This window comes from Panthera leo, chromosome A2 (genome assembly GCF_018350215.1).
Source record: "Panthera leo isolate Ple1 chromosome A2, P.leo_Ple1_pat1.1, whole genome shotgun sequence".
Classification (NCBI taxonomy): domain Eukaryota; kingdom Metazoa; phylum Chordata; class Mammalia; order Carnivora; family Felidae; genus Panthera; species Panthera leo.
Window position 1 is genome coordinate 54,428,841 of NC_056680.1, and position 24,223 is coordinate 54,453,063.

A 24,223-nucleotide genomic window follows, 5' to 3' on the forward strand; every position below is an offset into this window, starting at 1 on the left:
CCAGCATGTGGCCAGTGAATAATCTAATATAGAGAAAATCTTATCCCTTAACTTACTATTATTTATGAATTTATTTTTGAAAGCCAGGCCATGTGCCTCCTCTCCCCTAAAGCACACAAAGCATGATCTGACTTAGCAGTTGGATCCCTGAGTCCTGAGGTGGGCAGTTGGAGTCTCATCAGCACAGGGGCGGTGGGACCATAGGGGCGGCTGATGGTATGGCTGCTGTCGGCCTGGTGACTGTGTTTCTTCCCTTCGGCTTTGGTGTCTCCCCAGGCTGCCCTGGAATCCCAGCGAAGGCTTAAGGAATGGCGGAGTGACCTGGCACCTCGTACGGCTAATGGGGAGGTGGCGTCCCTTCGAGGGGGGCCTGCCCCCCTGAGAAAGGCTGAGGGCTGGCTCCCGCTGTCTGGAGGTCAGGGGCAGAGCGAAGACTCAGACCCCCTCCTCCAGCAGATCCACAACATCACATCATTCATCAGGCAGGCCAGGGCCGCCGGGCGGGCGGACGAGGTGCGCACGCTGCAGGAGAATCTGCGGCAGCTGCAGGACGAGTACGACCAGCAGCAGACAGAGAAGGCCATCGAGCTGTCCCGGAGGCAGGCCGAGGAGGAGGACCTGCAGCGCGAACAGCTGCAGATGCTGCGTGAGCGGGAGTGGGAACGAGAGCGGGAGCAGTTCCAGGCCGCGTCCCTACACACACGGACTCGGTCCCTGGACTTCCGAGAAATCCGGCCTTTCCAGCTGGAGCCTGGCAGGGAGCCTCGCAACCACCTTGCTTATGCTTTGGATCTAGGCTCTTCCCCAGTTCAGAGCAGTGCAGCTCAGAAGATTCCGTCGCCCGTCTCAGCTCTCGAGCCGGTCAGAGTGTGGTCTGGGCCCCCAGCCATTGGCCAGGAACCCCTCCCCCAGAGCACCGTGTCACAGCAGAGTGAGCTGGCCTCTCTAAACCCCTTCGAGGAGGAAGACCCCTCCAGCCCCACAGCAGACAGCACTACCAGCCCTCCGGCTGCAGAGCCTGCCTCTGGCCCTTCAGCCTGCATCCTCAAAGAATACAATCCTTTTGAGGAAGAAGAGGAGGAGGCCGTAGCAGGGAATCCCTTCACTAACCCAGACAGTCCAGCGCCCAACCCCTTCGATGAGGAAGATGAGTATCCCTGCCCGAGGCCCTCAAGCCCTCCTGTTCCTGGCAACCCATTTGAGGAAGCCACCTGTACCAACCCCTTTGAGATGGACAGTGACAGTGGGCCAGAGGGCGAGGAGCCCATAGAGGAGGAGCTCCTTCTCCAGCAGATTGATAACATCAAGGCGTATATTTTTGATGCCAAGCAGTGTGGCCGCCTGGATGAGGTGGAGTTGCTGACAGAGAACCTGAGGGAGTTGAAGCGCACCCTGGCTAAACAGAAGGGGGGCACCGACTGACCCCACTGACCGTGGGCAGGGCATCTTTGGGCCCAGGGCCTGGCAGGAGCCTGTGGAGCAGGGCAGGGCTGGTGGGCTCGGCGGGCAAGAGGGAAGGGGGAAGGGTAACATCTAAGGTGTGCACACAGGTTAGGGCAGGGAATCTGCTGTTTCGTGCTGTGCACTTGGAGGTTTTTCCACTACAGTTGAATATTAGTAAAGTGGGAACCAGAACAGGAAGAATCAGCATTCATTTGCTGTATTTCCTGGGTTGGTTTTTTGTTATTTGTTTTTTGAATTGGGTTTTCCCTTTAGAAGGGATTTTAAATTTTCATTACCGACTATAACTAAATGCAGTTCTGCTGGGCAGTCTTCGTGAGTCCCTGTGCTCCTGCCTAGTCTTTGGTCCTTATGCAGTATTATAGGGAAGCCTTAAATAGGGCACTTTGTTCAGCCAAGACAGACAAGGTGGATTCATTTAAACCTTTCTTTGGTCAGACAGAAGTCTGTCCCTATTAGGCTTCTTTCACCTGGGGCTTCCTCTGCCCTGCTGGGCACATCCCAACCCATGCAGTGGAAGGGGAGAGGTGCTGCATGAAGGCAATAGTTTAGACCCAGGAGAGCCCAGGGTCTAAACTATTAGAGGGGTGGCAGGGGGTGATGTTTCACCAGGGCGTTTCCATTCAATTTAAGTCCTTGGTTGTCTCTTTCAGGAAGTTAAACTTCCAGTCCCGGCTATCACTGGGTCTGACCGTGGGCTGTTCAGAAGATGGGAGCGGTTAACTTTTTGGTTGATGGAGGCAGTAGTCTTTGGGAGAAGAGTGTCTACCCAAATGTTACTCTGTTGGAACTGAATAACTGATGGTATACTTGTCCCAGAGAAACCTTCCTCTAGAGCTTTGGTGAAATTATTCTGGCCTGGGCTTTTTCAGAGGGCCCAGTCTGTAATTTAGGATTGTAATCAGGAAGCTTTTGTGGGACATTGCCAGGACAGTGGAAACTTCCTTGAGTCAGAAGATAAAATAATTTTCAGGGCAAGTTGATCAGCCTTCTTCCTTTTTGGGTCATCCTGTCCTGATCTGGGCATCAGGGAGGTATTTTCCTACCAATGTTTAGTATTAAGAAGTGGAAATGTTTGAAGAGGCACAAGCCAGGATCATTCTGGTAGCACCACAGTACTTGAATTCTTCATCAAGTAAGGGCAAAAAGGGAAATTGTTACTTTAGCTCTGGTGCTTTGGTTTACAGGAATGTAATCCTTACCTGACGTCTGACATCATGATACCCAAGTGTGCTCAGCTCTAGGTAGAGTTCCTGCAATTAGGCTTGTTGATTAATGAACAATAACTGACCACTAGTCACTTTATATCCCTTAACTAACTCTGGGTCATACTCTCACTGGTTACAGGTGTGAGAGCTGAGATTCCTTTTGTTACCTTCTGGGAAGACCCCTGCTGGTCTTGAGAATGTTTGAAAAACATTGTGGTTTAAAGGTGATCTGTATTTGTGTTGACACTAGTCGCATTTCTTTAGCATCTGTTGGATTTTTGGGCTGAGTGAAAAGATCCTGTATAGGGGTGTGGGAATGGGAAGTGGGTGGAGGGTGTGTGGAGGACACTGTTCTGTTTGCAAACAAAGGAATATGAGTGGATTGCTAATGTCAACCAGTTACCAGCCTTGCTGATTGTGGTGGGGGTTGGGAAGTTGGCAACCAGGTCTGTAAGATGTTGCCTGGTACAGGCACCTTTCTTCCTTCTCCTGCCCTTCCCGCTGTTATTATGGAGGGTTTCACAGATGGTTGGCATGCTCCCTGCTGCTCAGTCTGTCATTGCTTTCTGATTGAAGAGGAGGATACTCTCTGCACCAAAAAGCAGGTAGTTCCAGAAGCTAAATGCTGCTTTCCGTCATAATTACTTTTCTTATGAAAATATATCTCATAATTAGCTGGTGATTTCACTTCAGACTAGTTTACTGAACATACCCTTTTCCTGAAGTCAACCCAGGTAGCAATCTGTAAGTAACTAAGAGCATTAAGAACCACACATTTAAAAAGTTAAACTTAAAAACAAAACAAAACACTGAATATACTAAGCCAAACTAAAACCTTCTGATGTGATTGAATTCTTCCATGGGTATATTCTTCCATTTAATTCTTCTATGGCTATATTCTATATAATCATAGACCTGACAGGAATTAGAATTCTCTATACCTAACATTTCCCAGAATTCACACAGGCACAAAGTTGGCTTTATAGAGATGAGTTATCATCAGGGTAAAGATGGCCTATGGATTGCAACCACAGCTTCAAGTTCTTACCTCATGTGAATATTTTACTCTTCCCGCAGTCTTTCAAGGCAAACCACTCCATCTCATGAGAAGATGAGCAAGTTCTTTTTTTTTTTTTTTCTTAATTATTCTTTTTAGTAATCTCTACATCCAACATGGGGCTTGAACTCATGACCCCGAGATCAAGAGTCCCAAGCTCCTCCGACTAAGCCAGCCAGGCACCCCAAAAGTGAGCAAGTTCTTGATGAGGTGTTGGCAGATCTCCTTAGACAAAGATCATGTATGGAAGAGACTTTGGGGATTCAGATATCACATGAAGTTGGCCTTTGTTTTCATACCTTGTTTGTATTTTTCCATGTCTAATACACTAAGGACATTTACTAATAGACTTGCAGCTCAATGTGTCTTTGCTGTTCAGATACTAAAGTGTACTTCTGAGTCATCATGAGCCAGGTGGTAGGTTGGACATTGGCATAATTAGATGATGGTACTCAAAGGGAGAAGCTGGTCTCTTTACCAGGTCACAGAATGTGGTAGCAGATTGTATGGGTCATTTGATGGTGACAGCTTGAGGGTCATTGGTTTGCATGCACTACTCTGGGGCCTTGTATTGGAATCTTTTTTTAAAAAATAAAATAACAGATGTTAGTGGTTGGGTGTATGTGTGTGTATGTCCACATGTGTTGCAAGTAAGAATTACCAGGTAAGATCTCTGCCCTCACCCCTTTCTAGATGACCATCTGAGTATCAAAAGATACTGGACAGAAGGTCACTGGGCTCTAAATGGGATAAATGTGGGTTCCACTTCTGTCCTTAACCCTGGTTATTCCTGCAATGTTGATTAAATGAGCTGTTTCACGCAAGAATAGTGCCAGACCCTTTACAATCCATCAACCTCATTTCATGCTAGAAGAAACTGAGGCTCAGAGAGGTTGAGGAGCTTAATGGTTGCCTTTCGTGCCATGCAGTTTGCTACCTTTTCACATACCCCAGCAGCAGGCCTGTGAGGTAGTTCCTCAGATATTCATCTGGCAGAGGAACAGATGAATTAAGAGAGGTTAGCCTGGCAGGGGACCACACAGCCAGTCAGTGGTAGAATGAGGATTTAAAGCTTGGGCTGCCTGACTCACTTTGCCCTAAGTAGCAAGAACGGTTCCATCTGGGTCAGGCACAGTGGGAGTGCCCAAGCACTGTGGCCTATGTATATGGACACTCCCGTTTCTAATGTGGGATGGGATACTGCATCCTTGGGGAGTGCCTTCTGTGGACTTTAAGGTCAAAAGCTCTTCTGCCTAAAACTCTTCAGTTTAGCACGGTTTTTTAAATACTTCAGGAAGGGGAAAACAATACCTTCAGAAAGACTTCTGGTTTCAGCTCAGGCATACAAGGATTTTGAAAGTTGTCACTCCTGTCCTTACCACAAGAGAAAGCTGGACAAACTGAAAATCAACGACTCTTTGGACCCACCAGAGAACCGAGTGTGGGGTAAACTGCTGCTTCAAAACCTGGAGAGTCGTAGCAGACACCTGCTCACCTGAAGCAGAAGCCACTGGAACCTGGTAGGAACATTGGTGGAATGTGGGAGGCTGAGCACAGACTAGCATGGGAGTGAGGAACTCCTAGGGGCCACAGCTGAAGGGACACCACACACCTTTATGGTTTTATCTCCGGGAATGCCACCTGTGGCATTAATTGCTGAGAAAGATCCCCTGGTGGCTCTGATGGGAAGGGGATGAGTAATCTTTGTAAAATAAACTCTGAGCATTCCCCAGGGGAAAATACTGTACCAGAGTCTGATCCTACTCTGGGAAGGGCAGGTTTCTCCCACTCCCACACCCTCTGGCCTTTCCATCTCATCTAAGTGGGGGGAGGGTAAAAGAAAACTTGTTTATACATTCTGCTACTCACACATGCTAAATGTGTGTTTTTCCCCACACTGACCAGTTCTTGACACCGGCTGGATGTCCTACAAATTCAATTTTGTTCTGACATAATTCATCTGGAGTTAGCTAAGGGCTTAGCCCCACAAGACTGCACACCCCCCCACCCCCCACTTTAGATGCCAATCACAAGTGTAAGCATCTGGTGCTTCTGACCGATGGCCTATAAGTTAGGGTTCCCACAAGCCTCTCGTTGAGTCTGATAATTTGCTATAACGGCTCACTGGATTATTGGCTAATTATAAGAGAATACAATTTAGGAACAACCAGAGAGAAGAGATGCATAGGGCAAGATATGGAATAAGGGGCAGAGAGCTTCCATGACCTCTGTAGGCACACCACTCTCCCTGCACCATCACTGATGCGTTCACCCTCCCAGAAGCTCTCCCAACTCCTTTGGTTAGGGTATGTTTTAATGGAGGCTTCATTACATAGGCATGATTGATTAAAGTTATTGTCATTAGTAATTAACTCAACCTCCAGCCCCTCTCCCAGAGGTTAGAGGTTAGGGGTCTGGGGCTGAAAGTTCCAACTAATTATCTGTGGCAACCAGCCCTCTATCCTTAGGGGCTTTCCAAAAGCTTATGTCATCTGCATAAACTGGTACAGTTAAAAGGAGCTTGTTACGATAACAAAAGATGCTCCTTTCACCTTTATCTCTCCAGAGCTATTTCAGGAACAGGGACAAAACCCAGATACGACAAAAGATGCACCTATATTATCATTAAGGAAATTACAAGAGTTTCAGGAACTCTGGCCAGGAGTCAGGAACAAAGACCAAGTTTATATATTTCTTATTGTATTATAACATCACAGAGTGGGATTAAGAAACACTTATGAAGGTCACAGCCCGAGGACACAGGCCCACTAAAATGCTGAGATTTCATCAAATGACTAATAGAATGCTTCCCTTCTCTCACACCTTACCAACAGGGCTCCAGTGTAACTGTGGACTACAGCTGGAAGAGCTTCAAGACACACACTCTGAGGAGTAACATCTAGGGAATAGCTAAGTCAAGAGGTGGGACAAAAAGACACTAAAGGGTTTTCAAGCCTCTGGACCTACAGGAAACATTAAACACAACTAGCTAGATTAACATAAACCCTCATTCCAGAGGCTCATTTACCTCAGTTCCTACTAGCCAATACAGCCAATGTCATCTGGCCTTCAACAAAAAATTAGAAGCATGCTAAAGGGTAAGGAAAAAAACACAGTTTGATGAGACACAGCAAGCATCAGAACCAGACAGACTTCTGTGACACAGGTGTTGGAGTTATCGGACAGGAAACTTAAAATAACTTATTAATATGTTAAGTCTAATGGTAAAAATACATAGTATGCAAGACTATATGGGTAATGTAAGCAGAGATAAAACTCTAACAAATAGTCAATAGCAAATGTTAGAAATCAAAAATGCTAACAAATGAAGAATGCCTTTAATGGGCTCATCAGTGGAGTGCAAAGAATCAATGAGCTTGAAGATATGTCAGTAGAAACCACACTAACTGCAATGACAAGAGAAAAAGAAAGAATGAAAAACAAACCCAGAAAAAAATATCCAAAAACAATGTGTCAATTTCAAAAGATATAATATATGTAATTGGAACAGCAGAAGAAAAAAAAGAGTGAAGAAGACATATTTGAGGTAATGGCTGAGAACTTCCCAAAATTCATGGCAGATCCAAGAAGTTCAGAGTAGGATAAATATCAAGTAGGATAAATATAAAATATCTATATCTAGGTATCTAGGTATATTTTATTCGGCTGCATAAACCAAAGAGAAAATCTTGAAAGAAGTAAGAAGAAAAAATTATTTTAAAGAGAAAACAAAGAATTATAGCTGATTACTCCTCAGAAACATGCAAGAAGAGAGTGGAGTGAAATATTTAAAGTCTTGAAAGAAAACCCCACAAACCTAGAATTCTATATCTAGCAAAATTATCCTTCTAATGTGAAGGAGAAGTAAAAACTTTATAAGATCAGGAAGTGTACTTGAGAGATGCATCTCGGGGCACCAGGGTGGCTCATTCTGTTAGCATCAGACTCTTGATTTCAGCTCAGGTGGTGATCTCACGGTTGTGAGATTGAGCCTGGAGCTGGGCTCTGTGCTGACAGCATAGAGCCTGCTTGAGATTCTCTCCCTCCCTCCCTCTCTGCCCCTCCCCCACTCGCTGTCTGAAAATAAATAAAATTTTTTTTAATGTTTATTTATTTTTGAGACATAGACAGAGCATGAATGGGGGAGGGTCAGAGAGAGGGAGACACAGAATCTGAAACGGGCTCCAGGCTCTGAGCTGTCAGCACAGAGCCGGACGCGGGGCTCGAATTCACAGACCGCGAGATCATGACCTGAGCCAAAGTCGGCCGCTTAACCGACTGAGCCACCCAGGCGCCCCTGAAAATAAATAATCTTAAAAAAAAAAAAAAAAAGAAAAAAAAAAAGAGAAAGAAAATCTGCACTTGGAACACTTCCCTTTGAAACCAGAGAAGTTGAGAGAGAAAAAAGGACTTATTTGCGGTTGAAGATCAAGGTAGCCCACTGGGCCTCTGAACTCAGCTCTCCTGATATATCACTGTTGTAATTTTGTTGTCTTAGGTTTGAGCCTATTTATTATTTATTTATTTATTTAAAAATATTTTTTAACTGAGTTTGAGCCTTCTTAAAAATATTTTTACTTGCGGGATGGGGTGGGGAAAGGCTAATATACTGAGTGTGAAAACCAAACTTTGAGCGAGGGTGTTCTTACCAAAAAGGTGCCCCGCCTCTAAGCCTAATGCCGCCAGAGGGAACTACAAGTTCCGAGCTGCTCTGCGGTGAGCGCGCAGCCTGCCGGGAGGCGTCTCCCGTGCGTCTGCGCGGGAAGTGGAAACCAGCGGTGAGGCGACGCGGTGTGAGGTCCGCCGGGCCGGCGGCGTCTGCTGCAGCGGGACCCTTGCTGCTAGGCCAGCGGCCCGACCTCTCCGCCGCCATGCCCATGAAGGGCCGCTTCCCGATCCGCCGCACCCTGCAGTACCTGGGCCAGGGGGACGTGGTGTTCAAGGACTCAGTGAAGGTCATGACGGTGAACTACAACACGCACGGGGAGCTGGGCGAGGGCGCCAGGTCAGTCGGAACTCTTCGAGGCCGTCCTCAGGCCGCGCGGACCGTACGGTGCTCACCGTAATGACGGGCTAGTAACGCTGAGACCTGGAGCTGCTCTAAGTGCCACTTAATCCTGAGGCCGGCCTCCTGAGCTGGGTGCCATCGGCCCCATTTTACAGACGAGGAGACTGAGGAGCAGCTTGCTCCAGGTTCCACAGCGAGAAGAGGACAGCAGGGCCACGCCGTGCAAGCTGCGGTCGTGACGGAGGTGGGGGAGAGGAGGACAAGGGCCCCCTCCTCCCCCCTGCCTCCCCGGTGGAGGCCTAGGCTAACCGGGGAGGCCACAACCTCCTTAACTACCTGTGCGTGGCAGGCGAGCCGTGGGGAGCGGCCGCACACGTTCTGCTCTGGATGGAGCTTGGTCCGGCGACGACAGACCCTGTTTAAGTCCCAGCTTTAACAACTGCTGGCTTGGGGCGAGTTGCTCCTTCTCACTGTCCCAAACCGGGCTGATACCTGTGCCCAGGGTCGCTGTGGGGATGCACTGAAAGAAGTAATAGCTGCTAGCACTTCCTGAGCCCTTCTTATGCATGCACATGCAGCATATAAGAAGGATGTTTGTCATACATTATTTGAATGTTTGTCATGCATTAGCTTATTTGATGTTTACGGAAGCCCCATGGTTATCCCCATTTTAGGGATGAAGAAACGCCACAGAGATGTTAGTAAGTCGGTTGTTCAAGGTACCAGGCTGGCTGTGCACATGCTTCTCATATGCAGGACTCATCACCCTTGTAACTGATTATGTCAGCTGTGTAGCCTCAGGCTCCATACCCCGACCCCCACCATAGACTCCTTAAGGTGGTTTTTTAATCCTGGAGCAGAGTAGGAACTCCTTAAACGGAAGTTTACAAATGGAGGGTTTGAAGTGAACCTCGAGGCAGTATTGGTGCTTTGGGCTTTTCAGGTATTAAGTATAAATGTACTGATTGTCTGCTGAATGCTTGGCTCTGAGCTGGGAGTTCAACAGTGCCTAAGAAAAAAGTTCTGTCCTCCAGAAGCTTTGGGACTGGCTATATGGGGTGGATCATAATGGGACAGGGGGAGTGCTCCCAGTATGGAATGGTCTCCCATGGTGAGGTGCCTTTGCTGCACAGCTGTTTGGGACAGCCAGAGGCTACCTCCTAGCTGTTTGCTGTCCATAGATGAAGCGAATAACTTGGACTTGCTTACATGGGATCAGCTGTGCTGAGGGCTTCTGGAATGGGTATCCAGATACTTCTTTATAACCCACTGTGCATCCCATCCAATGTATCCATGCTGGCAGTCAGGGCAGAGGCCAGGCAGTACCAGCAAGGAGGGAGGCAGTCTGGATGGGCCCACTAGAACTGGGAACTATGCCCCGTCACAAGTGACCATTTACTACTTGGCTACAGCTTAACTTTGTGGGCCCCGTGGAGAATTTCTGACTTGTCAAGAATCCAGAAATTCAGATTTTTGTATGAATCTGGTTTTTAAATCATCAGCCAATAAAAAATAGGCCTGTAGGCCTTATACTTGCATGTTCAAGTAGTTTAATACCCTCTAGGTCAACAGAAACCAAACAGCCATTCTGTGCCTCATTATTCCTCATGGCAAAGGCTTGCCTGTCTCACCTGTGTGTGCCCTTGGGGGGATTTTGTGCCCTTGGGTTTGAGTCTACTTGACTTGGCTCTTTCTCGCACCACAGGCCTTTGAGTGTTCATGTACCTGTAGCATTTCGCTGCTCCTCCCTGGATCACCTCCATTCCAAGTGCCACAGTGTACACACAGCCCTGGGAGAGCCATAGTTTTGGGTGTCTGCTGGGTGCTTGGGGAGCTGCCTTAGTGTCTGAGGGCTAAATCCCTGCTCACCTCTGCCAGATGTTCTTGCCATTCAGATGCAGTAAAAAAAAAAAAAAAAGTAACAGCTGATAGCACTTATTGAGTTTTCTTTCCAGGCTGAGCCTCAGGATCTAGGTGAATTTGGTGATTTGATAGTGACAGAAGAGTGTGGCTGAAGTCCAGCTGCTCGTAGTCCTAGTTCTTTGACCCCTGGCTGTGTGACCTAGGGCAGTTTACTTGACTTTTCTGACCTGATTTCCTTAGTTATAAAACCCTACCTTGTGGGGTCGTTGTGAGGATTCAAGTGTATTAAATTGCCTAACAGGTGAGTGCCTGGGTGGCTCAGTCTGTAGGGCATCTGACACTTGATCTTACAGTTGTGAGTTAGAGCCCCACATTTGGGTGTGGAGCCTACTTAAAAAAAAAAAAAAAAAAAAAAAAAAAAGTAAAATAAATAAAATACCCAGCAAAGTGTCTGACATATACAGCAGGTGCTCAACTAAAGGTTTCCTACCATTGTCAACTTTCTTCCCAGGCTTCAAGAACCATTTAAACATTCCTGTCGAGATTTTGTCCCAGCAGTTCTAGGTGTCAGCAATTCCTGTATGAGTATGTCCTGGTTTCTTGGTATGATGTTGGGATCCTCTGCTGTGGGGTGGGAATTGAGCAGAGGCATCATAAGCCTAGGAAGGTAAATTTAGCTTTGTCATGATCTGCAAGGCTTACAGTAGGACCTTATCTCTCTTGCCTCCCCTAGAGTCAGCAACTTTTTAGTTTTTTGTTTTTTTTTTTTTAATTTTTTTTTTTTAATTTTTTTTTTTTTTTTAACGTTTATTTATTTTTTGAGACAGAGAGAGACAGAGCATGAATGGGGGAGGGCAGAGAGAGAGGGAGGCACAGAATCTGAAACAGGCTCCAGGCTCTGAGCCATCAGCCCAGAGCCCGATGCGGGGCTCGAACTCACGGACCGTGAGATTGTGACCTGAGCTGAAGTCAGACGCTTAACCGACTGAGCCACCCAGGCGCCCCTTAATTTTTTTTTTAACATTTATTTATTTTTGAGACAGAGAGAGACAGAGCATGAACGGGGGAGGGGCAGAGAGAGAGGGAGACACAGAATCCGAAGCAGGCTCCAGGCTCTGAGCTGTCAGCCCAGAGCCTGACGCAGGGCTCGAACTCACAGACCGTGAGATCGTGACCTGAGCTGAAGTCGGACGCTCAACCGACTGAGCCACCCAGGCGCCCCAGCAACTTTTTAGTTTTAACCATTTAATTAGTTTCCCCTTCATAGTTGAACACCATACTTAGAAAGCTAGTTCTTACTTTTCTAGCTTTAGGCATTATCTACTGACTTGCCACTATGGAAGATGAGGATTTAGCTCTCTTTCCCCAACATTGGCATTCCCCAACCGAACCCAACACATTACTCAGCTCTTTATCCTCCCAGTGTAGTCATTTCAGAATTTTGGATAGAATAGTATTCATTGTTTAAATTAATGTGACTTTGTGAACACTCCACACAGTTGAACCAGAGTACTATGGTTATTTTTCCTTTTTGTTTTTGCAAAGCTTTTTGTTTTCCCTGGAGTTAATAATTGTCCTTGCTTTTGTTTTAATTGTAGACTGCTCTGGTTATGGAAGTCTCCCCAAGTAAATGGTCACATAGTCACCTTCTGTTGATTTTGTCAATTCCATCTTCTTAAAAATAAATTACAAGCTCTACTATGGACTGGTTGTCCTGCATTGTCATCGTCTTGTTGTAAATATTGAGGCACACAGCCATACGTTGCCCTGGTTCAGACAGCTGAGAAGTGGTAAAGCTGGGAAACTGTTTCTTTCCCGTGTACTACTTGTACCTGTCTGTCATCTGATGTATGGGGAAGGGTGGCAGCAGGAAGCAGAGGGCACATTTATTTTATTATTTTTTTAATATATAAAGTTTATTTATTTATTTTGAGAGAGAGAGAGAGAGAGAGTGCAAATGGGGGAGGGGCAGAGAGAGAGGGAGAGAGAGAGAATCCCAGGCAGGCTCCACACTATCAGTGCACAGCGCAATATGGGACTCAAACCCACAACCGTGAGATCATGACCTGAGTCGAAATCAAGAGTCAAATGCTTAATGGACTGAGCCACCCAGGCGTCCCAGAGGGCACATTTAAATTAGGATCATTTGGGGAGCCTTTAATTAAGGAACTGTTTACAGAGGTATGGGCAAGGATGGGGAAAAGAAACCACAAGGAACAGTGCAGGACCCCAGGTCTAGGTTGGCAGAAGTGCGAGGGAGAGAACTGCCTAATGAGCCTGGGACTCAGCCTGGGACTAATGAGCCTGGGACTCAGCCAGGAGACAAGTCAGGGGAAGAATACTTTGACTCTGCCCCCTACTTCCAGTTTTGCCAAAGTTCACTGTTGGCCAAACCCAACATGAAGTCAGAGGTCAAGGAAGCCCACCTCCTAGTCCAAGTAGGTTAGCCATCAAGGATGGAGAGTAGGAGGAGAGGGATTCAGACATGTAGCAGTGTCTTAATTAGTCCTCTCTCAAGGAACATTTGTTGTTTCTGTTCCTTTGCTGTAACAAATAATGTCTTTGCATTCAAGTGTGAACATAAAAAGCAGTGAAATCACTGAGTCAGGATCTAAGCTTTTAAAATTTTGCTAGTTCCAAGGTGACCTCCAAAGAGGTTAAACCAGTTCTTAAGGAGGTATTTGCTGATTTCTATAACTTCTTTTTTTAATCTGTAGCAATCTAACAGGTGTCAATCCTATTTTAATTTACAGGACTCTGGGGAAGGTATTGAGACTCTCAAGATGATAGGCTATTTGGGTTTCTGCCTATTTGTGGCCATTGTTGTTGAACTGTAAATCTTATGATGTGTAAAACTTTATCAAAGGAATTAGCTTTTTGTTTTATGTCTTACAAACATTTTTCTTTTGGCAAATGTTGATTATGTTTTTGATAAATTTTGCCATGCAAAAGTTTAAAGGTGGTCATATTTATCTGTGTTTTTTCTATTTTATTATTTTTTTTAATGTTTATTTATTTTGAGAGAGAGCCTGTGAGTGGAGGGACGGAGAAAAACACACACACAGAATCCAAAGCAGGCTCCAGGCTCTAGGCTCTGAGCTGTCAGTACAGAGCTCAGTGCAGGGCTTGAACCCATGAATAGCCACAGTCGGATGCTTAATCAACTGAGCCACCCAGGTGCCTCTATCTGTGTTTTAAACTTAAGTTTAAAGGTCTCTCCACTCTTAGGTTGTAAAACTATTTTCCATGTTTGCTTTTATTTATTTTTGTTTTCTTTTTTTAAAGTTTATTTTAAGAGAGCGTGTGTATGTGTATGCAAGTGGGAGAGGGGGAGAGAGAGAGGGAGAAAGAATCCCAAGCAGGCTCCACTCAGCGTGGAGCTTGAAATGGGGTTGATCCCACGACCACAAGATCACTACCTGAGTCGATACTAAGAGTTGGATGCTCGGGGCACCTGGGTGGCTCAGTCGGTTAAGTGTCCGACTTTGGCTCAGGTCATAATCTCATGGTTCTTAAGTTCAAATCCCCGTGTTGGGCTCTGTGCTAACAGCTCAAAGCCTGAAGCTGGCTTCAGACTCTGTGTCTCCCTCTCTCTCTGCCCCTGCCCCACTCACACTCTGTCTCTCTCTCTTCCTTAAAAATAAATAAACATTAAAAAATTAAAAAGAAAAAAAGACCTGGAAGCACAACTGACTGAGCCACCGAGGCGACCCAATGCTTTTATTTATTTTTACATTATGGGTTAATTTACATGAAGTGCACACCTGTAAGTATACAGTTTGATGAACTTCTACCTATGAATGAGTACACCTGTCTAACCAGCACCCACTGTTCAGAGAATATACTAATAAATTCCTGATTGCTGCTTTTCTCAGCCTTTTTGTGGGGCAGGGTCCCCTGTGAATCAGATGAAAATTCTGGACTTTCCCTCAAAATATGGAAGTGTACAGCATTTCAAGTTGACAGCTCTGTTTCACATGTTTAATTAATGTCTTTCCTTTTGCAGGAAATTTGTGTTTTTCAACATACCTCAGATCCAGTACAAAAACCCTTGGGTACAGATCATCATGTTTAAGAACATGACGCCGTCCCCCTTCCTGAGGTTTTATCTGGGTGAGTGTGGTCTCTGCTGAGGCCAGGACAGTCTTTCCTCCCGTCCTTTCCTCCTACCTTAGCATTCAGGGGAGATCTGAGGCAAGGGCTCTTGTAAACATCCCTTACTTTCTGTTACTGGCATTGGACCGTGGCACACAGTGGCCACTGAGGTTTGGATCTTCCCCCATCTCTCCAGCCTTGTCTCCTGTTGCCCCCGTGTCTCCTATCTGCCTCACACCATGCAGCAGATTCTTCCAAATTCCCTTGCCACACCCCACCTCGATGCTTTGCTCATGCTGGACCCTCTGCTGGAAATCCCCTTTCTACTTTGCTTATTGATTTATTTTTAAAATCCTTCAGAGACTCCACTTGGGCACCACTTCTTCCAGGAAGCTCTGCCTGCACCCTTACATTGGTCCTCCCCTGTCTCTCCCAGCTGCCCTCTCAGTGCTGGCCACGTCCTCTTGAGCAGTGTGTGTATGTATCTGTGTGTGTTCTCTTCTGGAGCTCACACTTTCATGATGCTCTCCTATTCGCATGAGGCACCGAGTGAATATTTGTTTGGTTATATTGGGTTCAGTGCTTTGAAATCAGACCTAGATGTTTTGATCCAGCTCAGTCATTCTGACCGCGAGAGAGTAATATTCCCGTTGATTAATTTCTCAGGTGAAGGTCCAACAACTGGCTTACATGGTTACAAGAACCAGCTGAGGTGCAGTTTGGGAAATGCTTCAGGAAGCAATATGATCCTGTTCTTAAATTCATTCAGCAAATATGTATGGAGTGTCCGCTGGGCCCAGGCACACACAGTGCCCGAGGTATTAGGGAGCCATAGAGACAAAGGTCTCTGCCTTTGTAGGGATGGCATCCTAGCAGGAAGAGACAGAATGGACAAGAAACTTCAGATAGTATGTCAGAGGATAAGTGCTATGAAAGAAAAACCAGAGCAAGGTCAAGGGGGTGAAGAGAATGCTGGTGCTAGAGCAGTTTTGTGTATATATTTTGTGTTTGCATTTAAAAAAATGATTTCATTGAGTTATAATTTACCCAGAGTAAAACACACAGGTTTTCTGTGTATAAATATTCTTTTGTGTCTGGCTTTTACTTATGTGTTTGAGACTCCTCAGTTACGTGTATCAGTAGTTTATTCGTTTTTAGTGCTGAGTAGGGTTCCACTGAAGGAACATACCACAGTTTACTTATCCGTTCACCTGTTGATCATCATTTGGGTTTTTGTTAGATGCCGAGACAGAGTTAGAAGTAGGTTTATTGGAGATAAAGGGAGGGGGAAGGCAGGGAAAGTCTTCAGGTGGCAGAGCAGGTTGGACATCTCTGGAAGGAAAGGGAGAAGGAAGGAGGTCTGGATGTGCCTCAGAAGGTGGCGCAGGCCTGAGCAAGTCTGGGCCAGCCCAGCAGGAAGTTCCAGCTCTGCGCTGGGCAGAACTGGCCAGGTCCTGGACACCTGCGCTGTCACAGGAGGGCCTCTGTGGCTGTTGAGGGCCGTGTCTAGTTTCTGGCTGCTAAGAGAAGGTGCGCCTCAGCACCTTCCCGCACGAGTGGATTTTGTGGACACAGGCGCCCTGTTCTCCTGGGCGTGTGCCTCAGGATGGGGTTGCTGGACGATGGGATAGGCCATGCCAGAAACTGCTGTGAACTGCTTTCTCCAACTAGTGCATTTCACCCTTCAGTCAGCAGGGCGTGGCAGTCGTGGTGGCTCTCCATCCTCACTTGCTGTCATTTGCATTAGGTTTTTTTTTTTCCCTGTTAATTACATTGGTTTCCTGTGGTTGCTGTAACAAGTGACCACAGGCTGGGTGGCTTAACACAAATTTCTTCCATTTCTGTAGAAGTCCAACATGGACAAAAATCAAGGTGTCCGCAGAGCCTTCCTGTCTGGAGGGTTTTTTTGTTTTTTTTTTTTTTTTTAATTTAAAAAAAATTTTTTTTTTTTTTTTTTAACGTTTATTTATTTTTGAGACAGAGAGAGAGCATGAATGGGGGAGGGTCAGAGAGAGAGGGAGACACAGAATCTGAAACAGGCTCCAGGCTCTGAGCTGCCAGCACAGAGCCCGATGCGGGGCTCGAACCCACGGACCGCGAGATCATGACCTGAGCCGAAGTCGGATGCTCAACCAACTGAGCCACCCAGGCGCCCCGCTGTCTGGAGGTTTAAGGGCAAATTCATTTATGTGGCTTTTCCAGCTCCTAGAGGCCACCCCCATTCTTTGGCTTGTGGCCCTACCCTCCATCTTCAAGTACAGCAAGCAGCATGGCATATCTAGCCATTCTTCCACAGTCACATGCCCCTTGGAACACAGTCCAGATAGGTTCTCTGATTTTAAGAGCCGCGTGATTAACTTAGGCCGCCCACATTATCCAGAATGGTTTCATCCCCAGGTCCTCGACTCACGTTCTGAGGCACAGCCCCTTTTGTCGTGTAAGGTGACCTATTCACACGTTATGGAGGAGTAGGAAAGGGATAGGTTTTGAGGCCATTCTACTTACCACATTAAATATTTTAAATTTTAGCCTTTCCAGGCTTCATTGAAATTTTAATTTACATTTCCCCATATCTTTTCGTGTGCTTATTGGCCACTCATAAGATTTCTTTGTAAAGAGTGTCTCTGAGTCTTTGTCCATTAAAAAAAATCAGGCTCTTTGCTTTCTTATTGAATTCTTTATATATTCTGGATGCAGTTGTTCCCTCAGGTATGTGTGTTGTGAGTATAGTCTCTCAGTCTTTGGCTTGCTTTTCATAATGGTGTCTTTGGAAGAGCACAAGTTTTAATTTGGATGAACTCTAGCTTGTTGGTTGTTCTTTTTTATGGCTAGTGCTTTTTGTGTCCTGTCCCAAAAATCTCTGTCTATTGTAAGGTCACAAAGGTTTTCTCTTATATTTCTGTTCAAAGTTTTATAGTTGTAGATTGCATATTTGTTTCTCTGATATATAATCTGAGTTATTTGTGTATTAAGTGGAATAGGGATTGAGGTTCTTTTTTTTTGACATTTATTTATTTTTGAGAGAAAAAGAGACAGAGCATGAGCAGGGGTAGGGGCAGAGAGAGAGAGAGAGGGAGACACAGAATCCAAAGCAGGCTCCAGGCTCGGAGCTGTCAGCACCGAGCCCAATGCGGGGCTTGAACTCACGAACCGTGAGATCATGACCTGAGCTGAAGTCAGACGCTTAACCGACTGAGCCACCCAGGTGCCCCTGTTTTTCAGGGTTGGGATACTCAGGTGTTAGAGCATCAAGCGATGAACGACCATCCTTTGCCTTATTTAGTTTCCTTGGCATTTCTGTCAAAACACAGTCAACTGTAGATGGATAAACAAAACTTGGTATATCCATTCAGTGGACTATTACTCAGCCACAAAGAGGTACAAAGTACTGACAGATGCTACAACACAGGCAAAGCTTGAAAACATAAGCCAAACGAGAGAAGGCAGACGCAAAAGGTCACAGATTATATAATTCTGTTTATATAAAATGTACGAACGAACTGGCCAGTTCATAGGGACAGAAAATGGTTGTGCAGGGCTGAGGCTGGTGTCGTGTGAATAGGAAGTGACTGCTTAATAGGTACAGGGTTTCTCTTTGGGGTGATGAGAAAAGTTCTAAAACAAGATAGTGGTGATAGTCACAGTTGTACAACATTGTGAATGGAATAAAAACCACGGAATTACAGGCTTTAAATGGTAATTTTTGTTAGGTGTATTTTACCACACACAAAAATCATTTCACCATATATTTCTGACCTCTTCATTCTTTCACTGATCATATGTCTATTCTTAGTCTCATACCACACTGTCTTGGTTTGTAGCTTTCTAGTAAGTCTTTTATTTTTTTATTTTTATTTATTTTTATTATTATTTTTTTTAATGTTTATTTATTTTTGAGAGAGAGAGACAGAGTGTGAGCAGGGGAGGGGCAGAGAGAGAGGGAGACACAGAATCGGAAGCAGGCTCCAGGCTCCGAGCTGTCAGCGCGGAGCCCGACGCGGGGCTCGAACTCACAGACTGTGAGGTCATGACCTGAGCTGAAGTCGGATGCTTAACCGACTGAGCCACCCAGGCGCCCCTCTAGTAAGTCTTTTAATATCAGGTAGTTAAAAAAAATTTTTTTAACGTTTTTATTTGTTTTTAAGAGAGAGAAAACGAGCAGGGGAGGGGCAGGGGCAGAGAGGGAGACACTGAATCTGAAGCAGGCTCCAGGCTCTGAGCTGTCAACACAGAGCCCATTGTGGGGCTTGAACTTATGAACTGTGAGATCATGACCTGAGCCAAAGTCAGACACTTAACCAACTGAGCCACCTAGGTGCCCCTAAGATCACGTAGTTTTAAATTCAGACTTGTTCTACCCCCCAACCCCACCAAATCACTTTATATGTACATTCTTTGCATTTATATATTAACTTTAAAATCTGCTTGTCTGTTTCTTGAAAAGAGCTTGCTGGGATTTTGATTGAAATCATATTACATACCATTTTGAGAATGGACATTTTAATAATGTTGAATATGTTTTGTGACTGTTGTGAAAAGTGTTATTTTTTAATTCATTTCCAGTTGTTTGGTTACACCTTTATAGAAGTCCAATTGATTTTTGTGTGTGGGTCTTGTGTCTTGCATCCTTGCCAGTAAATTGACCTTTTATTTCTAGTAGGTTTTATTTTCTAAATTCCTAAGTTCATCTGTAAATAACGACAGCTTTACTTCCTTTCCGATCTTTTTTCCTTTTCTTTTTCTATGTATTCACTGGCTAAAGTGGCTGTGATATTTTGCATTTTTATGAGCTGTGTAGGAAAGTTCCAGTTACTGGGGTGCCTGAGTGGCTCAGTCAGTTAAGTGTCCGACTTTGGCTCAGGTCATGATCTCATGGTTTGTGAGTTCGAGCCCCGTGTCAGGCTCTGGGGTGAATAGCTCAGAGCCTGGAGCCAGCTTCAGATTCTGTGTCTCCCTCTGTCTGCCCCTCTGCTGCTTGCACTCTATCTCTCGCATTGTCTCAAAAATAAATAAACATTAAAAAAAAAAAAAAAAAAGGAAAGTTCCAGTTACTCTGCATCCTCCTTGGTGCTTTTATTACCCATTTAAAAAAAATTTGAGCCACTCCAATCTTGTCGTATGGTCCTTTTAATTTGCATTTTGTTAATAACTGATGATGAAGAGTATCTTTTCATGTGCTTATTGACCGTTGTATTTTTGTTGTCAGATGTTTTACATATTTCGTATTTTTAGTTGGATTGTTTTAAGGAGTTGTGAGAGTTCTTTATATAGTTGGGATATGAGTGCTTTATCAGATGTATACATTATGAGTATTTTGTCCTAGTCTGTGGCTTTTGGTATCTTTTGAAACGCAAGTTTTAAACTGTCATGAGTTTCAGTTTATCAGATTTTTTTCTTTAATGGACCATGTTTTTGATGTCATATCTAAAAATCTTTGTGTAGGTAAGGTTATGAAGATTTTCTTTGTTCTCTTCTAAAAGTTTAATAGTGGTTTTAGTTCATACATTTAGGCCTCTGATCCATTTTCAGGTTTTTCTTTTTTTTTTTAAATGCTGTGAGGAATTATGTTGGCATTGTCATCTTTGCTGAAAATAGGAGTCTATTTCTGGACCTAGTTCTTTTCCATCAGTCTGTAGTGTGTTCTTATGCTAATACCACACTGTCTTGGTTACTGTAGCTTATAGTAAATTTGAAATTGGAACACGAACATCCTCCCATTGTCTTGTTTGTCTTGGATTTTTTTAACTTTTTTTTAGAGAGCGCAAGTCAGGGAGAGGGGCTGAGGGAGAGAAATCTTAAGCAGGCTCCATACTGAGCATGGAGCCTGACGCGGGGCTCTATCCCACGACCCTGGGATCATGACCTGAGCTGACCTGAGTTGGACCCTTAATCAACTGAACCACCCAGGCGCCTCCATTTTCTTGTTTTTCAAAATTGTTTTGGCTATTTTGGGTCCTTTGCATGAATTTGAGGCTTGATTTGTCTGTTTCTATGAAAACACCTGCTAGGATTTTGATGGAGGTTGCACTGAATCCATGGTCCAGTGTGGGGAGAATTTCCATCTTAATGATACTGAATATTCTATCCATGAACATGGAAAGTTGCTTTCCATTAAAATAGTATGCTTTTGCACATACCTCAAATTTGTTTCCTCATGTTTAAAGAAATATGGAAAAAGGGTAGCATTATGGGTTATGTAGACACACGTTTATCTTATCGTTAAAATGCTTCTCCGCTAAAAGCAAATCCATCACCACCACTTGAGGCTGCAAAGCATGCCGCTGAGTCCTCAGTGCTTCTTGTCCTCTTTGCTTCCCATTTCCAGATTCCGGGGAGCAGGTCCTTGTGGATGTGGAGACCAAGAGCAATAAGGAGATCATGGAGCACGTCAAAAAAATCCTGGGGAAGAGCGAGTGAGTTGATGGGGCTGACCTGGAGGGGAACAGGAGTCTCAATGCAGAGCGAGGGAGGAAAGGGGCATCAGGAGGGCACACACCAACCCAAGCGCAGGCTGCAGAGTTCGCTCGGTCTGGCTTTGCTGCTCCCCATGTGTGTGCCTCTGCTGCGAGGTGGGGACAGACACCTCCCTGTCTCCTGGGCTCGACGGGAAGCTGAGGTGCCAGGGGAGCACTGGCCCTGGGCAGTTGTGGCCAGTTCTCTCCTTGGGAATCTCCATTTGGAGCTGGTGGGTATCTAACCTCAGCACGTGTTGGGATCCATCTTTTGTACACGGATGGATGGAGCAAAGGGAGGGAAGCCAAGAAAGTACGTCTTGGAGGAAGCACGTTGAGGCCTTTCACAGGCCCCTTCATCCTGACTACATGCTGAGTCAGAGCTGGGGCTGCCTCTAGGCCGCAGGAAAGCTGACCGTTGCTGTGTGGTCAGTGCTGTGTGTGGCCAGTGTGGGACTGGGAGGCCTGTGGGGGAGGATGTTAGGCTTTGGGGGTGAGGAGCAGGTCGAGAGGCACAGGAGAGCCAGGTTTCCCCGGCTGATGGTGGGATGCACTTGGCCAAGAAGTCCCACAATGCCTAGAGGCTCAGCAGCGCTCCCACACGTTGCCGTCTGTGCTGTTTGGCAGGGAAACCCTGGAGAGAGAGGAGCAGGAGAAAAAGCAGCTTTCTCACCCGGCTCACTTTGGCCCCCGAAAGTACTGCCTACGGGAGTGCATCTGCGAGGTGGAAGGGCAGGTCCCCTGCCCGGGCCTGGTGCCGTTACCAAAGGAGATGACGGGGAAGTACAGAGCGATGCTGAAAGCCAGCGCCCAGGACTAGGGCCCCAGGCCACACCCAGGGAAGCCCCTGGCTGTCCTCGAAGGGACTTTGACAGTCTCTTTGCCATGAGGGTCCCCTTCACACACCTGTGTGGAAGGACACGGGAGGGTCGGGGGAGCATCTGCCGTCGAACTGCCAGACGAAGATCTTCACTCCATCAGGTCAATAAAATGCTTCCAGATCTCCAGAGGCGTGGTGCGTATCTGTCTGATAGGCACAGGAAGGCCTGCGTAGGGTTGGAGGTCTAAGGCCTACCTGCTGACACCCCTGTGTCAGTCCTGCTGGCTTTTCCTAGTCTCTCTTGGCTTCGATTTTTCTTCCAGACCCTGAGCTGCTGTGGTTGGATCTGGCAGGATCTGGCTGGAGCCGTCTGGCTGGCAGCGTGAAGCCCCCTTTCAAACTAAAGCCAACTGACATTCCTCCCAAGAGGCTTGGCTGCAGGTGAGCAGGTGGTGTAGGAGGCGCCCGTGAAGGGCACAGAGCAGCCTCCCTCAGGTGTGTGCCCTGGTGAGGCAGCCACTGCCAGCTGCCACTCCCCGGCCCTGTTCACAGGTAGGTTTGCGGACCAGGAGGGCGGACGGGTGAGGTGCTGGCTGGTCGAGACTCCGAGGCCCTGTTCTGGGTGCCTCTCAGCCTGCCTCTTTCTCAGGTTTGCAAGAGGGGGTGAAGGTCCGCCTAGTTCTTGCCTCACAGGACACGGATACTGCTGTCACTGAGGGATGCTGGCTTCAACCCTCAGGTGACACCTGAGCCCTCCAGGATTACTTCAAGGCTTAGCTGGCTGAGACGCTGCCCTGTGGGAAATGCCTGGCCGGTGGGGCTGAGAGGAAAGGGGAGGCCAGGAACTAATTTGCTGGGGAAATCATGTGGAACCAGAATGTTTTATAGAAATGCTGGGGGATCAGCCCATTAAATTGGGAGGGATTTGGCTCCTTTTACATTTACACCACCTGATGTTCAGGTGGTGATTTTGTACCAGACTTGTGTTCGGGGAGACGGCTGGTGGGGCTGGGCACGGAGGAGGCATTCTGGGATGGCTGCAGGCTCACCAGGGTTGTGTTGAACTACAGGTCCACACCGCAGTGCGCCTTCTCCCTTTACCATTTGAGGGTGGGCAGAGAATTCTATCCTCCATTCTAACCCTTTCTGTCATGTTTTTTATTTTTTAAAAATTTTTTTTTACGTTTATTTATTTTTGAGACAGAGAGAGACAAAGCATGAATGGGGGAGGGTCAGAGAGAGGGAGACACAGAACCTGAAACAGGCTCCAGGCTCTGAGCTGTCAGCACAGAGCCCAACGCGGGGCTCGAACTCACGGACTGCAAGATCATGACCTGAGCCGAAGTTGGCCGCTTAACCAACTGAGCCACCCAGGCGCCCCTGTCATGTTTTTTTAATAACCCCGCCCAGCTGACTTAGCCTTGGCCTTCATGCCAGCTGCTGAGGCTGTGATTGGGCTGCTGGGGCCGCTGGAGCTTTTCGGAAAGAGCGCTAGTGAGCCAGGGCTGGGGAAGTAAGTACCTCTTCCCTCCATGGCCCACAGGGGGCCCAGAAAGGTTGCTGACCGGGAGGCAAGGCAAGCCAGTGCCGCCCTTATTACTCTTTACAGAGACTTGGAATAAGCACCACTAGGGGGCATTATCTCTTTGACCCTTTTGTCTCCTGTTTCCTACTTTGTTTAGTAGTGATAAAAGATGGGTTTAAAATGTACAGAAATAGGAGGAAAAAAAGATTGCCGTGATAGTGTCTATTTGCATAGATTTTAGACCTTGTTCTTCTGAAGTGACTGGTTTTCATTTTGAATACTTACCTGGCACAGCCATTTAAAGCTATTTGGCTGCCAGTGGGTTCTGCCAAGAATCTGACTCTGGACCTCTGAATCCTCACCAGTAAAATGAGAGGTCACATGATCCCCCCACGGAGCAAGTTCTTTCCAACTTCTACAACTTTAAGAACACATTTTTGTTCTGGATAGTGAATACCTTTACAGGATGAGCCGGCTGGTTGGAGGCCTGGCTTTCGAGTATCATCTGTGACTGCAGCTTGTGTAGCCTGGCACCTCAGCTGTGCTCCCCTCCAGAACCACCGACCTGGCTTTTGGACTTCCACACCTTCTTTCCCACTAAAGGTATTTGCAAGTCAGGTGGACCATCAAGTAGACCGACGGCTAGGGAAGTACCCCTTGGGGGAGATCCTGCGGGTGCTCCTGGGGGTCAGGCATTACTGGTGTTACTATTAGAAGAAATGAGCAGATGCACA

The 24,223-nt window shown here is 46.3% G+C and overlaps 2 protein-coding genes across 8 annotated transcripts in view; both read left to right on the plus strand.

Annotated features, from left to right (window-relative positions):
- The window catches only part of RBSN (rabenosyn, RAB effector), a 29,838-nt gene extending 22,635 nt beyond the window's left edge, over positions 1–7,203 (plus strand). For 6 of the 7 annotated variants that reach the window (XM_042911364.1, XM_042911352.1, XM_042911389.1 and 3 more), the window contains one exon: positions 277–7,203. In XM_042911364.1, the coding sequence (XP_042767298.1) occupies positions 277–1,422 (1,146 nt within the window). In that variant the 3' untranslated portion in view covers positions 1,423–7,203. The remainder of the gene's footprint in view (positions 1–276) is intronic. The other variant, XR_006195503.1, reaches the window with a different exon arrangement.
- Positions 7,204–8,457: 1,254 nt separating this feature from the next.
- On the plus strand, positions 8,458–22,151 carry MRPS25 (mitochondrial ribosomal protein S25). Its single transcript, XM_042911409.1, has 4 exons — positions 8,458–8,731; positions 14,604–14,710; positions 21,018–21,105; positions 21,772–22,151. Exons 1-4 carry the CDS (start codon positions 8,598–8,600, stop codon positions 21,962–21,964), a joined length of 522 nt encoding a protein of 173 aa, XP_042767343.1. The 5' UTR covers positions 8,458–8,597; the 3' UTR covers positions 21,965–22,151.
- The last annotated feature ends 2,072 nt before the right edge of the window (positions 22,152–24,223 follow it).

Coding starts and splice junctions, on each gene's coding strand:
- MRPS25 (XM_042911409.1), top strand. CDS start 8,598: ATGCCCATGAAGGGCCGCTTCCCGATCCGCCGCACCCTGCAGTACCTG. Junction 8,732..14,603: donor GAGCTGGGCGAGGGCGCCAG/GTCAGTCGGAAC, acceptor TTCCTTTTGCAG/GAAATTTGTGTTTTTCAACA. Junction 21,106..21,771: donor AAAATCCTGGGGAAGAGCGA/GTGAGTTGATGG, acceptor GCTGTTTGGCAG/GGAAACCCTGGAGAGAGAGG.